At 37.9% G+C, this 16,517-nt stretch overlaps 2 protein-coding genes across 5 annotated transcripts; one reads left to right on the top strand and one right to left on the bottom strand.

The window, feature by feature from the left end:
• Positions 1–873: 873 nt before the first annotated feature.
• si:ch211-63p21.2 (FH1/FH2 domain-containing protein 1) lies at positions 874–7,365 on the bottom strand. Its single transcript, XM_027176251.2, has 9 exons — positions 5,349–7,365; positions 5,041–5,181; positions 3,869–4,051; positions 3,265–3,384; positions 2,735–2,896; positions 2,170–2,408; positions 1,779–2,013; positions 1,137–1,224; positions 874–1,048 (listed from the first exon to the last, which is right to left on the bottom strand). Exons 1-9 carry the CDS (start codon positions 5,829–5,831, stop codon positions 1,020–1,022), a joined length of 1,680 nt encoding a protein of 559 aa, XP_027032052.2. The 5' UTR covers positions 5,832–7,365; the 3' UTR covers positions 874–1,019.
• Positions 7,366–9,115: 1,750 nt separating this feature from the next.
• Positions 9,116–15,981, top strand: si:ch211-63p21.1. 4 transcript variants are annotated; one of them, XM_027176245.2, is made up of 6 exons: positions 9,126–9,372; positions 9,625–9,725; positions 11,321–11,398; positions 11,742–11,812; positions 13,508–13,679; positions 14,841–15,981. In XM_027176245.2, the coding sequence occupies exons 3-6, from the start codon at positions 11,366–11,368 to the stop codon at positions 15,072–15,074; spliced, it is 510 nt and encodes a 169-aa protein (XP_027032046.1). In that variant the 5' UTR covers positions 9,126–9,372; positions 9,625–9,725; positions 11,321–11,365; the 3' UTR covers positions 15,075–15,981. The 4 variants fall into 4 exon arrangements, with proteins under 4 accessions (XP_047672819.1, XP_027032046.1, XP_027032045.1 ...); XM_027176242.2 differs by having other exon boundaries at positions 9,127–9,372; positions 9,625–9,717; XM_047816863.1 differs by lacking the exon at positions 14,841–15,981 and having other exon boundaries at positions 9,116–9,372; positions 9,625–9,717; positions 13,489–13,625.
• Positions 15,982–16,517: the final 536 nt, after the last annotated feature.

Below are 16,517 nucleotides of genomic sequence, written 5' to 3'. Positions count from 1 at the left end.
TACATACTACACCCACCATGCTGGGCCCCGTCATGTGACCTACTTTCTATTCAGTACCAAATGCAATCGATTCAGTACCAACTGCATCCGATTCAGTACATACTGCATTTGATTTAGTATTAAATGCATTTGATTCAGTATCAAATGCATTCATAGATAGATAGATAGATAGATAGATAGATAGATAGATAGATAGATAGATAGATAGATAGATAGATAGATAGATAGATAGATAGATAGATAGATAGAATACAATCCATACATACTATGCCCACCCTTTTGGCACCGTCATGTGACCTACAATATTATAAATGCAAAACATTTCTTGTTTAAACCTTCAGCATGTTAACAATTTACTCAGATAATAGGTAATAGGGATATTCAAGTCTGCATATGTGTCTACAATGTACATGAATCATATGAGCATCACTGCTGAAGTTGTCCCATCCTCCAATACTTTATTTTTTATAAATATTTTGGTAAAATTCTGTTTTCTTTCCTCCGGCTAGAATTTTAGCACCTCAGCTAATATTGGGGTGTGATAATATTTTGCTCATTTGTCGAGCAGGCATATGATGTAGCTGTTGATGTTCACCTCAACACCCCTGACAAAGTGCTGACTGTGAATCACTATTACAGGATTGTCAGGGTAACTCATGGCACTCATGATATTCTCAGCATATTCTAGAGTACTTTCTGTCCTCTGACTCAATAGTAATATTTATAATCATCATTGAAGTTGATGTGTAAATGAAATGCAAATTATTGTGTACAGCAAATAGAAGGTTGTCTGTGTTTAACACTCATCCTGAACAAACACAAGATGGAAGTCAGTTTAGTAAAGAAAACAGATTTATTTATATTCAAGCAGATACATAGAAGTGAAATAATAAAAAAAAAAAGTATCTTTACTGCGAATGACTGAATGGTTCAATTTCATGTATTTCTCAACAGCTTTGTTTTAACTGCTGTGTATTAAGTTTAAAGTTCAGTCGATTAGATATCCTAAGCTGTTTCTTTTACCACTTTAGTCTTCGTGGAAAGCAACCTGAAAGAAAAAAGACCTTCAAGTGTTAGTGATTTTTTCTGATGCCCTCGGATACACAAATACGTGTGTAGGTGTGTGCTGGTAATACCTCTCCTGCGCTGACGTGGGAGGTCAAAACAAGAGGGTGATGTAGGTGTGTTCAGGACCTCCTCTAGCACTGACTGCTCCATGCAATCCTAAAGAGTGAGAGAGTTAGATACCTGTTAGAAAGTCTTCAGTTTGAAGTTTTCCACTTAAATTCCACTTCTGGTTTATTCTCACTACAAGGAGCAGTGAGAATAAACCAGATACCTTCTTGTGCATGTGCACACGCATACCGAAGCTCATCCGACAAGGTCACATGCTGATGTATAATATTGTTTCCATTCATACCAACATAAAAATAAACATTCATAATGCCGAGGCAGAAGAGACGATGAAGATGAAGAAGGAAAGTGTTATTCCATGCTTTAGAGGACAGGTTTCAAAATGGAAACACGGAATGTATAAGAGAAATATTTCAAATACGGCGTCATATGTCATAGAACCATTATATAGTATAAATAACCTTTTTCCACTGCAAAATTCTTCTCAGAACCATACACCCTGACACAGAACCGTTTAAGAACCTTTAGTTTTCAGAGTGTATATGACTTTGTTAAAAGGTTAGAGCATTCACATACACAAGAACAGGAAGGTATTCTCTAGTGCCTCAGATGTTCAAGAAAGATACAGCAGAACCTATTCTCACCGGAGCCGGGCTTTCTTTAAGCATAGCTTGGGTTGTAGAAGAGGAAACTTTTCGTATTTTTTCTTCTTTCTCTCGCTCCTCCCGTTCTCGTTCCCTCTCTCTCTGCTGGAGAATGGCATGACGAGCAGCTCTGTACTCTAATGCAAAATCGCTGACAGTTTTGCAGAACGCATCCGCGCTCGTCTCCCGCACCATGGAACGTGAGTATCCCAGGTACAGGAGGAATGAGTGAAATCTGACAGAGAGATTGAGAGAGAGAGTGAGAAAGGCAGCAGTAAGCAAGAAGAAGAGAGAGAGAGAAGAGGGAGGTTGAGAGAGACAGAAAGAGAGACAGAAGTGAGTAAGAGAAAAAAATCATGTTTGAACATTTTTTTTGTATCTTCAGGACTACCTGTTGATGACACGCCGATGCACAGCTCTAAGCACCTTTAGCCTTTCATTGCACTCCTTCAGGAACTGTGGCAGTCTGTGGTAGAGGCATGCCTCACTAATACCCTTCTGCTCAACCCCATCTCCTCGCCCTGTTCCTTTTTTCACACCTTCTTTATTCAACACATTCAGCTGCTCCCATGATGCTTTGCAATGGGACTCCAGAGCAGAGAGACTGGATTTGACTTGCGAGTAATCACACTAACAGACCAAAGCATGACCAAATATCATTAGTATCGATGGTAATTAATCAGTGTTGTAACAGTCATTAGGTGTTTGTTAAAAGTATAACATGAATAAAATGTTCTCTTTTTGTGTCTTAATGCTTCCTGTTTATACAAGCAGAATTATACATAGATACAAACATATGTCATAGAATACAATAGAATAAAAATGAATTTTTTTTTATAATTTTGTACAGGGTAAAGGCATCAAAATAGAAACACACACCCACACACACATACACACACACACACACACACACACACACACACACACACACACACACACACACACACACACACTACCTTACTGGCCCGGGTGACGGCGGTGATGTCAGAGTACAGGTCCGAGGATTGTGGGTAAAGCTGCAAGAGTAACACACACACGTGGTGTAGAAGAGGCTGCCGACTGTGTGTGTCCCTTACATGCGAGAGCTTCCCTAGGTAGCTAAGTTCAAACCCCCGAGCCTAGAGAAGCAGAATATACATATGATGTATATGTGATACATGAGATCACACCATGATTTGCTTGAATTTTAAATAATCTAACTAAGTGATATGTAAAAACAACTTAAGGTACTCATAATTAGAAGACATATGTATATGTATATCATTTAACATTAGCACTGTCTGTTAGTCTTTTTTTTAACAGGTTTATCCTCCAAGGATCTGTTTTTCAACACAAGTCGAGATCGCATTCATTTCAGTATTTTACATAGTTAATGACACAGTTTCCCATAGTTGCAAAAGTGTTTTTAAGTAGTTTGCGGATATATTTTCGTAGTAGACGGACACCACTAAGTGCATCTAGAAAAACGAATATGATAATATCTCACCTTGCAGCCGTTAAGACAGTTTCCAATGGCGAGTACAGTTGCAAGTATACAGTGGAACGTATGATTGGTTGCCAGCTGCTCCATTGCAAGCTTGAGATGAAAGAGAGGCTCAGCAATTTCCTGTTTACAAAAACATTTAAGTAATGCGTGAAACAATTTCAGATTAAAAAAAACTAATTGCAGCCACACTTTATAAACAAGAAGGCATCACTGGGAAAATTCGAAAGAATTTGTTTTTTAACCATGAAAAAAAATCTTATTTAGAAAAAATATATAACATGATATGGCACCTTATTTATATACTGTAGAGTCAATAGAAAATGAAAATGAGCAGAAAAACTGGATTGTGCCACATGGTGACTCCAGAGTCATCTAGATATGAACAGATTACAGGCAAATTATCATCAAAGTGTGTCACTTTGATGACAATTCTCTTATTTGGATTGCGAGCAAGAACGTACAATAGGTTTGCAGAATGCGTAAAGCAGTATATGTCATATACAACTATGCTATCTATAAAACAACTAAAAACTAGCGGTTTCTACGGTAGCTGAAAGCATTTTAAATAATCACTCATAAAAATAAAAAGGGATGGAAACCTTACCTTCTCCAGTGTGTCGTAGTCTAGTGCAAATGCCCAAAGTTGCAGCCTAGAGCTCAGGTGTGTGACATTGCCCATGGTGAGGAGACATTGCTCAGCAAGGGCCAGAGGACAGTGTGGTGCCTGAGATTTTGCCTCCTTAATCAATTTCAGCTCTTCTTCAGTTGGGACCAGACACTGAATCCTCTGCATTAAAAAACGATTAATGTCTTAATTTTACACAGAAGATTTCATCATTCTTGTGCATTAAAACAATAGTTCAGCTTTTTTCATGTAATAATAGAAGTAAAACAAATTGTAGGATAGAATTTGAGCAAAAGTTATACATTCTACATAAAGATAAATACATAATGTTAACATCCATCAAAAGAAGCTTCATTCAGCTTAATTTACAACTGAAGATTAGAAGACAAAAAGTTCTTGCTGTATTAATTAGTCGCTATTTTTTTCTTTGCTCAGTGAAAATGTACCTCTGTTGTTCCAGAAACCTCGAATTCGAGGTACACAACCTTAAATTAGTCTACATTGAAACAGGTCAGAAAAGCAAATGAAGTATTTCAAATAATTCACACAATCACAACACCTATGTACATCTGCAAATCCTTTAGATATGGAATTTGTATAAAAGAATCAGATTCAACATTGAGGTACAAGGAAAATGCCATTTTTCTTCATTATTCATGATGTTATTACAAGAAATCACTTTTTCAGGTATTCAGGTACCAATTCAAACATTCAGTTCCTTTATCCCAGGAGATTCTGGGCACAAGGTAGGGGACACCCTGGAGTGCCAACCCATTACAAGGCACAATCACTCACACACACACATTTACATAATACAGACAATTAAGAGATGCCATTCTTTAAATGGGGAGGAAACCGGAAAGGAAGAACAAGAAAACCCCCCAGGGAGAACAAGAAAACAGGGTAAATACAGGAATCAGACCCCCAACCCTGTGGGTGTGAGAGAAAAATGTGAACCACTAAACGATCATGGAATTAGCAAATCATTGTACACTATATTTTCCAAATACCTCAATTTTCATCTATAGAAAGTATGATGCTAATGGTCATAGAACAATTTATCACCCTCCTGTGAAATAGCAGCTCTGTCATTTGGATATTTGTGGCTCTTTAAAGAATGATTTCAGACAATAAAGCATTAGGGATTCTACCTGTACATCCTCCCTGTCCAGAACACTGGAGTCCATACTGTAGATAGCTGGAGGGAGCAAATGGGGAGGAGGCAGGCTGCTCAGTGCTATAGTAATGATGTTACTCCGCTTCACACCCAATACAGACACGCACAGCTGATTCTGTTAGAGTGAAACATATAGACAGAGATATTTATTCAGTCTTTAGTAGGCAATAGGGCATTTAATGCTAATGCACTTGTCTCTACTTAAAATTTTGTTCTTTGCTTGTATAAAATAGTCAGTGCATATACACAGTTTTCATCTCTTCACATTATTAAGAATCTCACCCGTGTTCCACCCTTCAGTGCAGAAAGAGTCTTATTACTGTTACTCTTGCTTTCGAACAGATATTCTAGTCTGTTGGTGTCCAGATGGACTGGCTCCAAAGCAGCCCAAATGGACTGCGAGCCAAAACGGCTGACTCTCGGCAGGGGCTGCAAATTCAACAACTCTTTCCAGTGGAGCCTCAGGGTTCGACGGGCTGATCCCAAACCCAGAGGATTCAACTGAGGAGAAGGAGGAAGAAGAGGAGGAGGAAGAGGAGGAGCCAGTGGTGGTGCGTGTGGAGGTGCTGTAGGATATGAATGGCATCCTGAGTTTTGCATGGGCGGCACATTGCTTTGGAAATGGTCATCATCAACAATGCCCAGGTCCAGATCCTCTTCATCCCACAAATCAGAAAAATCTAAAGTGTTGAGCTTTAGTCGAGGAGTGCGGTTGACAAAAGAAGGCCAGCATTGCTCAGAATTAGAGTATTCAAACTGTTTCATCGGTGCTTCTTGGCAAGGTTACTACAAATGTTTAAATAATTTGTATTTATTAAAAGCCAGAGTTGCTTTCAGTTTTATTTACAGATTCATTCAGATTCCAGTGGAGCAAACAATTATTTTCTCTTTTTGAAGCTATACAATTTTCTTTGTTTCATCTTGAGACATCTTCCAAGTATTAGCTTAATTCTTCTAGACACTATCCAAAACTCAGTTAAAAGTGTTCAAATAAGCATTCAAGCCTTACCAGCCTCCAACCCTAAGCAGTTTCTGGACGTTTTCAGAGAAATCGTGATCCAAAATTCAAATCTGCTTACTCAGATGTCCAGTCCATGTTGTTTTTAGAAGCAAGCATAATCTATTTGTATTATGTCCTGTCTTGAACACTCTCCAGAATGTTGTGTAGCTTTAAAGCCCTGAAGCTAACCCTCAGCCACCAGTTTAGTCCTCCACTCTTCAGTAGCTGTGTTTGAGTAGCTTTTTAAATCAGTGGTCTATATGGGCATCAGTCCGTGCTTATTTGAGTTGCGCCCTTTCCCTTAATTTCCTTATCACACCAGCATCTCCTGTTTATATTGCTCCCTGAGTATACACAACTGTGCTATCATTTTCTGTACATCTCCACCCTCTTTCTCACCCAAACTAAGAGCCTCTCGTTCTCTCTCTGTTCGTCGCTTTTCATTTTTATGGCCTCGGAGCCTGTCCAAGCCTTCCATTTGGATTGAGTGAACAATCTGGAAGTTTAAATGTACATTGGACAAAACTAAAAACTCAAACCAAACTGCACTGATTAATAAAAAATTCCAAATACGGACAATACATTAAATAAGGCATTAAATACATGGGGGTTTGCTGCTATAAAAATAATAATCCACAATCTGGTGGTCCAACACATGTAGAGTGCAGATCCTTAAGTGTTCTATTCTTTTTATACAGCAGGAATTTCCCATAATTACACATTACACATAATTTATTACATTTGATGTTGGTTCCTGTTATGTTTTAGCAGCTACAATCAATTATTCACTTACCACAAATTCTTATTAACTAATCAGTTCTAACCATAGATACGATAATGTTTAAGGTTGAGTGCATTAACCTAAACCCAGCAAGGCTATACTTTCAAAGCTTTTGTTATAGAACATTAATCAACACCCACTGACCAATCAGATTCAAGAAATCAACAGTGAACTAATGATTTAACTGAGATTTCATAGACTGCTAGACACAATGATTATAAATGATCTTAAATACATTGGTGTGTCGACATTTAGTTATACATAACTTTATTAATTTGAAACACAGCACTTGTATTAGACACTTTTACACATACAAGTACATACTGTACTGCTTGAGCACACACTGCTTCCCCTTCATCTCTTATGATATTAGTCTTGGGCAGTTAGCAACCCAAAATATTTATTCTGACCTTCAATGCTTGGTTGTCAAACACTGTTGTCATAGAACACCTAGAGCATTTCATTTTACTTGTGCACTCGTCCAGATGTTTTCACTTTCACGTGTTATTTCATCCAAATGAAGTGCAATGAAAAGCATTTCACTAATCCCTACTATAAAGACATTTGTGTGTCAAGGTAGTTTGTGTGACGCAGGTTCTTATAGCATGTATACATATATATATACATGCTATGATGTTTTGAAGCTATTCAGTTAAATCAGTTGACCAGGACTAATAGGCTTGCAGTCTGCAAATCTCACTCATTTGGGAAATAGACATGAGACCACAGAGTAAATCCATTTTATTCAGCTATATGTTGCTTATTTAAGCCATACATAATAGAAAGATTTAAAACCTAGCCGCATCCAGTATAGACATAGTCACTGTCTTGTAATATTTCAACTCGGATGTATAACATTTATTTTTTTTATCATTTTGTTCATATAGAATGAATTATAAGCACTTTAGATTGTCTATACTCTTTACACTTTATAATCATTTATTTCATTACAAAAATCTTCTTTAGTCTGTCTTATGATTACACGAAACACTTCAGAAAATGCAGTATCATTATCACATTAAATTATAATAATAAAATAAATGATAAATAGAAAAGCCATTTCATGACAATTGCAAGGCCCACATAAACAGTTAGTTAAGTTGTTAGTCAGCTAGGAAGCATAAGAGTTTATTAACATAACAAGTAGATAAATTCAGGAAATGTATTAAAATTTTAACACAATTGCACTTTTTAACCATACAGTATGCCGTTATAGAAGGGAAAATCTTATATTCTCTATTTTATATTTAAATTATAATCACACTATACTTTTCCACCCCTGTAGTCAACTCCTTTTCATGTTTCACATTTAAAGTACAGTACTTGAAAACCCATGGGAGGTGATAGACATCGCTCATACAGATCTGCCCCATAATGATACATAATGATGCATAATTATCCAGTGGCACCAGCACCAGTGTCTAGAGCAAGAGGTCAAATGGAAGCGAGATCTCTGATCCTGTCTCTAAAGCACCCTCTTTCTCTGACAGACAGGACAAGAAATGTCTACCAACCACTGAAATAATGACTATTTTCAACCATGGTGAGCAGAAACACATCACAAAATGCACAACATCCCATTTTCTTGAGGTACAACAGCACAAGACACATCAAGAACTGGACAGTTGAAAACCCTAGTCAAAATTTTCCGTTCTTCACCTGTCCATATGATGACGAGATGGTTTTAAACCGTTGTTTCGGTGGTTAAAGGCAGGTTTGGTGGCTGCTGAATTATTGTTAGTGCTACTGCTTCTGCCTTAAAGAAATGGGATCATCAGTGCAACCTCATAGAGTCTAATACTGAGCACTGCATGAAAAACATTCAACAGGAAAAAGGTTTTACCAAGCAGAAACAATTCTTCAATTAAAAATGAAATAAAATAAAATAAAAATAAATAAAATAAAGAATTATATATGTATTAAATTTTTTTTAAAAACACACACACACACACACACACACACACACATTTTAGTATATATGTTTTGGTCATTTTTATATAATACTAAAATATATATACCAAAACATAAAAAATAGCACTAATTTAATTTCTTAGTAGAATTGAGTATAATTTTTAAACACTTTGTAGCCTTTTTCCAGCTTTAGATGATTGGAATTTAATAATAAAAAAAAATAAGGGCTATTGTCCAAAAAAAATCTATCTATCAGCTATATACCATGCACACAACAGTACACAATATTTAGCACACTGCCATGCCGACTGCCGAGTTAACTATAGGCTGTAACTGCGCATGCGCGTTTTATCTCCTCCCACACAGTCGTGCGCGGTCACGTTCCCTGTTTTGGGAATTTTTATTTATGGCACGCGCGTTCACGACGTGCTCTCTGGCTCTATCACGTTGTCACCGACTACAATGTCAAACCTTTTAGGAGTATCGCGAGCTTCCGTTTTCACTCCAAGGGTAGAAGATCCGTCGTGATTTATTTGTTGCTTTATTTCTGACTCCCACTCGAAGTGATATTTTGCTCCAAAGTGATGATATCTTCACAATAACCCAAGCTTAAGGTATGAACAAGTTTACCTACAAGTTGACCTTTTTTTGTGATCTGTGCTTGTTTTATTTTCTCTATAATTACTACACTCTTTAGTTTAAAGGCTGTATCTGCTGCTAGAATGACTCAATAGACTCTTAATCTTAATCATAGAGCTGGATTACGTAATGATTTACGTAATGACGTTTCATTACGTACTTTAAATAGTAATAAGTCTGCTATTAATGATAAAGAAACTCTTTGAATGTGACTGCGTCCTATAAAGGTCTATGTTAGAGCAAGGAAGACTGGAATGGAGGTGACAAGGCGAAGAGACTCCAGTGGCCAGTTCTCTGACAACTCTGACCATGACTGTGAGGTACAGAGGTGTGTGTGTGTGTGTGTGTGTGTGTGTGTGTGTGTGTGTGTGTGTGTGTGTGTGTGTGTGTGTGAGGATGATTGACATTCACTTTTTTCACTATTCATGGACTCTAGATGAATATGTGCTAACTTCAATAAGAAATTAATCAGGTGTCAGGGTCTGAGAGGGGGAGAGAGAGAGGGAGAGAGAGATACAGTAAAGAGAGAGAGAAGGAGGGAGAGAGAGAGAGAGCAAAGGATAGAGAAAAGGAGAGAGAGAGAGGGGGAGATAGAGAGAGAAGAAGGAGAGAGAGAGAGAGAGAGAGAAATTTGTCCCTGTTTAAAATGTGTGAGTAAAATGCTTCTATAAAATGAGCTCATACCCGTAATGCACCCCAACACAGACACACACACACACACACACACACACACACACACACACACACACACACACACACACACACACACACACACACACACACACACACACACATATATATATATATACATACATACATACATAGCCAAGCAAAATCTGTAAGTGTGTGTGTGAGGGGGATGGAATATCAGGGTGTAGGAAGGGGTGATGTGGGTTAAGGCTGGTGTGTGATTGATATGGAATGTAGGTGGATTGATGAGATATGGGATGAGCTGACATGGGGAGATGTGGAATGAGGTGATGGGATGGTGGGGCATTGAATGATGTGACATGCTGGATGAAGGGATGAAGGAAAAGGAACATAGAATGACGTGGTGTTGGATGAGAGGGTTTGAAGAGGTGTGGAATGAAAGTTGTGGCATGGCATAAGGGCTTGTGAATCAGCACTCCAAGTTTGGCATTATAAACTGTGGTATTTATTTATTCCCACCTGAATCCAGCATGACTGAAGGATATGATAAAATTTAAATTTTACTTGGATCAATTTTGGTAAGGGTCATAAGCTACACACTGACTCACTGGTATTTATAATTAATTATGTTTTGTAATGAATGATGTTTATTATGTGGGTATATTTTCAATTTGGTTAACATTTCCTACATCACCCACCATGCTATTTACCTACATGCCAATAGTGGCTCCAGAGCCATTTAGCCCTTGCCTCTGCCTACAAAGATTGATGCAGCAGTGCTTTAGTCATTTAGTCTGTTTAGCTCTCCTTTCATCTCATCTGTCTGCATTACTCAACAGCTCTTAAAGATTCACTTTTGATGCCAATTCCTCATAGATTACTAACAAGCTGCGACAAGATGGTTGTCGGTCTTATGAAAGGCCACTGTAGCTGAGCTAGAAACGTCCCACTATGTCATAGTGTCACATAATCACTAACTTCTCACAGGAATTATGGAAACAATGAAAAAATAGCATCAAGTGACCAACAAAAAAATCACATCACAAATATTTCATTAAAAACATATTCTGTGCGTTTCAGGCTAACACACTTGGGTGTGTTAGCTATATGTTAGCTAAGGTGCATTGGGTACGATTTCTTTCCCCAAAATGAAGTGTCTGATGGTTATGGTGATGGGTCACTATTTTCTGAAAGACACAACAATTAATACTGTGTTTAAAGAGCACACCGTACTGTTTGTTGTGTCACAACTGTGTTCTGCGACTGTTCCAGGAAAGCAGCCTGAAGTGTAAGGAATGTGGGAAAAACAGGGTAATAATGGCCAGATACTCAGAGGGCTATGGCACTGAGGTAGGTGTGTGTGTATGTGTAGGTGTGTGTGTGTGTAGGTGTGTGTGTATGTGTGTGTGTAGGTGAGTGTGTGTGTAGGTGTGTAGGTGAATGTGTGTGGGTGTGTGTATATGTGAGTGTAGGTGAGTGTGTGTGTAGGTGTGTATGTGTGTGTAGGTGTAGGTGTGTAGGTGAATGTGTGTGTAGGTGTGTGTGTAGGTGAGTATGTACAGTATGTGTAGGTGTGTGTAGTTGAGTATGTGTGCAGGTGTGTGTGTGTGTGTGAGAGAGTGAAAGAGCAAGTGATATTTCGAGTGGAGTTGTAGAAGTGTGTGTTTGCTCATGCCTATGACTCATGTTGCAGGAGGAGTGCGTCCAGTCCGATCCTCAGCGAGAGAGCGATGCAGATGCAGACGTAGAGGATGCAGACACCAGGTAAATGACTCACACACTAGTCATCAAATATGCTCTCCATGCACTCAGAATACCAAAGTTGTTCAAAAGTCTTACTGTAGGTAGTTATTTTCACCCACACGAACCATAATGATGTCAGACTTTCAAGCTTTCAGAACTTTAATAGCACTTTTCTTTTAATCGCCTCATTATTAAGGAAAAGATAATGGAGTCTGGCCAGTCTGGCCAGTCATTCCTGATCATGTGTGTTGTTTAAATTGATGTAAATCCATGCAGTTTTTTTTTTTTAAAAGGCAGAGAGAGAGAGAGAGCGAGAGAGAGAGCGAGTAGGTGCAGATTTAATGTGTTTGGTGATGATTGACATTATTCATTAATATGAAATTATATTTTATTTATCCTAAGTGAACTTATTCTCGTATCATTTTACAGAAGTATTCAGCGGCCAGCATCAGAGCTTTGTATAAAGCCTGGTCGATTTTAGCACTTTAGTGTTTAGCTTTTGCCTGCACGGTCATTTAAGCGCTTAGCAGTAAAAACATACAGATGCAGATATACACAGGTGGTTATTATTAATGATGATTATATTTTACACTTCCTGGGTGACCTAATGTTAGCCAGGTATTCTGCTTGTTACTGGAAGCTAGCATCAGCGTTCTGATTCTCCGTGGCTAATTGTTAGCATTTAGTTATTAGCAGTCAGACATTCAGTCAGACATGTGCTTGGGTTATGGCTAGGGGATTGAATTACAGGGCTCTCAAGTTTTGAAGACAGGCAAGTGTGACATCTCCAGTTTGAGAACCACTGGCTTAGACTACATGTTTTGAGCAGGTGTTGTCAGTGAGCCGGGGCCCCCTGGCACCATGTCAGTGCCCCCAGTTTGAGATCCACTTGTCTAGACTACTTGTTCTGAGCAGGTGTTGTCCGTGAACAGGCTGTAAAACTGTTGGCTAAGTTACAGACACTCATGAAACACTGATGCTGATTATCTAGGAAATTTTCTCTAACAGCAGTCAAAATGTCATTGTTTGTGTCAAACAAGTGAATTTGTGAATTTGTTGTAACATTACAACAGGAGATCATGACTTACTCTGTGCTCAAAGTGTTGCTCGCAGCTCCAGTGGTTTTCTCTAAGGGTGAACGAGGATGATGCTGAACAATTCCAGGATCTGTTTTTTTCCATTGGATGTTGTGTTAAATCTTACCCAGATACAATAGTGCTATTTTCTGATTGGCTATTTTGTAGTCTTTTTTTTGATTGGCTGATAAGTGTCAGGCTAGACTAAGAACTCCAGGGAAGACGCGCTTGATTTCTGCCCGGTTCCATAGAGATACGTTTTGGGCGCTGCGGCATATTAAATATATGATAAATAGTCAGTTTTTCTGCGTGACAAATACAATGTGTGGCGGTAGAGCGTGACAAAAGACCCAAATGAGTGACTGTCACTCTCAGTGTGTGATACTTGATAGCCCTGGAATTATAACACTAAACCCCACTAAATCCATCTAATTAGGTCCCATTCTTGTGAGTGATTTTTCTTAATCATGTTTTTGAAGTACTCTGCTTGTTGCAGTGGAGCTGAACTTAACTTTTGTACTTAACTCTGCTTCATGTCATGGCCAGGTCAGTTACATTACTAGCTTGCTGTAAAACAGTTTGCAGAACATTAAACATAAAAAAAATGCCCTGTTGGTTTAGTATGTTCCTACGGGTTCAGACTACAGGTGGTGGGCTCTCTGCAGAGAATCAGCTCTCGGAAGCGAAGGCGCCAGCGAGTAACCAGGCAAGACACTACAGAGAGCGAGGATGATGGCGGACAGAGCCACAGGAACCACCGCTGGAATCTGAGACTGAGTCCTCATCGCTCACCCAACAGAACCATACTAGAGGTTTATTATTATTATTATTATTATTATTATTATTATTATTATTATTATTATTATTGTATGCTAAATTATTTAATGATTTTAACAGTCTTGTGTTATATTTAAACTTCATAATCAGACTAAATGTAATTAGAGCAGCACTAATTATTTTGTTACTCCTGTAACTAGGATGAGTTAAATACCAGGTCAAATACCAAAATTTCTAACACATTTTTATACACTGTAATTTCATCCAAAATGTTATATCTTATCAAGGGACTAATTCTGAATCGTTGCTATTCAATCTGTGATTTCGTTCATTTTGAGTAAGTCAAAGTTCAGAGTAAAACCAATATCCACTGTCTCATTAGCTGTAACGTTGAGAAGTTGAATTTGTATTGTTTGCATGAGACGAATCCTTTTCTGTTTGTATTTGCTATAGACTCCCAAGCTTCGGAATTGACTTGCCTTCAATTAAATCATTGAATCAACTCATTTCCGATTTAATCCTTTGATTTGACGGCTCAACGCTGCATATTGCATATTTAGAACCTACAGCATATTGTGTGTTAACTGATACAGTGATTATCATGAACAACATTACAGGAAACGAACATATATTAGGTAAATGGCAAACAACATAGGAAGAAGGTCAAAATAGATTGTGTTGTACAGGTTATACTGGATTGACCCATTGGCCTTTAATGAACGGTGAGGAAGCAATGGCGCTATTGAAGCATGTTCATTTTTTTATTTTTTATTTAATGTATGTTTGAAAACTACTTGAATAGTTAAAATTGCAAGCACAGGATTCTATGTTTAAAATCCTCTCAGTGAAGTCAAACATGACATTACTTTCTAAGATAGCTAAGGTGCTCATGTCGAATGCACGTGCATCGAAGAGAGCTGTGGTTGATCGTGTGCCGTAATGACGTCTCGACCCAAATCTGCTGCAACTTTGAAAAGCTGTAAAGAGGAGCGACTAATTAACTTTTACAAACTAAGTGAAGCTTCATAACATATAGTAGTTAATTCATATTTCTGTTCCAGCTTTGTATCATAAAAAATAGGAACAATAATTAGCTGATTAGTCCATGTTTATTATGGCTTACTTGAGCAGTATTTTTTTTTTTCATATCCTTTTCCTCTTCTTCCCTTTCTCTTTTTCTCTGCTCTGTCCTAAAGGAAAGCGTTTCTCAGGTTAGGCCGCTGGTGATTTGTCACTGTAACCCAGCAGATACCCCGACTGCTTCAGACATCCACCCCAGCGAAGGAAAATGGTGGACGAACATATGGCCTTCCTCCTTCTCTTTACCTCTGTTCTTCTTCCTCTTTCTCCTCCCCCTCTGTATTTCAATCATAATCGTGTTCTTTTCATTCCTCTTCCCACTTACAAATACCCGACACACTCCCCTGTAACAATTTACTCAAGGAACAACCCCCCCCCCCCCTTTTTTTTTTTTGGTTGTTGTTGATTGGTATTTTATGAGAAGCACAAAAATCGCCTTGAAATGAAACTTTAACATCTGGTACATGTTAGCTAGTGGATATTCATTGTATTCATGATTTACAATGTCTGCAGTTTTATTAGTCTGACAGAATGCTGTAATTCACTCCTTATGCCTTTTCTGTTGTCTTGACTGAACTGTCAATGTTTTATAACCCACGATAACCCATCGTATTCCATTAATTAATGGCTATATTCAAAAAATTATTAATTTGCTGTTTAGTATGGCTTGTCCTGAAGCGTCACCATGTGCTCAAATGTTTGCTCATTTTTTACGCCACTGCATACATGTGCACGTATAGAGTCTTTGAGGGCCAAAGCATCACATGTGTAAAAGATTGAAATTACTATGCAATGTACAGACAAGTCGTTTAGGGTATGTTTATGATAAAAATACACCTTTTTTTTTTTGTACTTTATTTTGTGAATGCATGGCTGAAGCGATATTAAGCAAAACCTCAACCGATGCATCTAATCTGCTATAAGTGGCCAAGCTTAATACTTTACTTATGTTTCACATCGACCTCAGCATTAAAGATTTAAGTGCATCCTGAACTTTTTTTTTCTTCCTCTATGCTTTTTTTTATGTTACATCTTAATAACAGCCCTGATGCGATCGCTCAGGCATTCCTATTCAGTATTATTAAATGTTTATGCTATTGATTCTGTGCTTTTATAGCTGCACAAGCTCCATCATGTTTCTGTCCGTGTCACCGTCTCATGCGTTTCCTCTTCAGCTTTAAAATGAAAATTGAGGTGTGTATGTGAAAACTTTTGGGTCCATTTGAACATAAATAAAAAAAAAATGGTTTGAAAGCATATGCTTTATTGTGTTATATGGCGTGAGCTCAAAACGTAAACTACACTATTTTCGCTATTTTACTAAAAGTAGCAGAAAATATCAGCTTTATAGTGTTATGTTTTAACTCTTTTTTACCAGAAACACTCTTCGTCATCTCACACACACCACAGTGGTGGTTAATATGAAGCTTATATGAAAGTAGACACTCAGGATTTTAGGAATTTGTAGTCTTTTATAACGATTTCTGTTTCTACATAGCTTTCCAGTGTCAATATACTCAAAGAAAAGTTCCAAAAAACAAAAAAAATTTAAATCCTCAAAGCAAATGATGATATCAAACTCATTTCTGCTCTCTGAGATCCCCCAAGTGCTTGTTCATAAGCATGTACCGTTAATTTGAAGCCTTCAACGCCTCTGTGTAAGATAATCCGAAGAAAGGCAAAAACACCTCAGACTGAAAGCCAACAGTGTCCTGACTCATTTTATTTCAGACTTTCGATAGTGCTAAAATAATTCATTTGTATGTACTGATTGAAAATGTCCCATAGGTCGA

This window comes from Tachysurus fulvidraco, chromosome 7 (assembly GCF_022655615.1).
Source record: "Tachysurus fulvidraco isolate hzauxx_2018 chromosome 7, HZAU_PFXX_2.0, whole genome shotgun sequence".
NCBI lineage: Eukaryota > Metazoa > Chordata > Actinopteri > Siluriformes > Bagridae > Tachysurus > Tachysurus fulvidraco.
The sequence above is the reverse complement of the archived record's forward strand: the minus strand, read 5'-3'. Positions and strand labels throughout refer to the sequence as shown.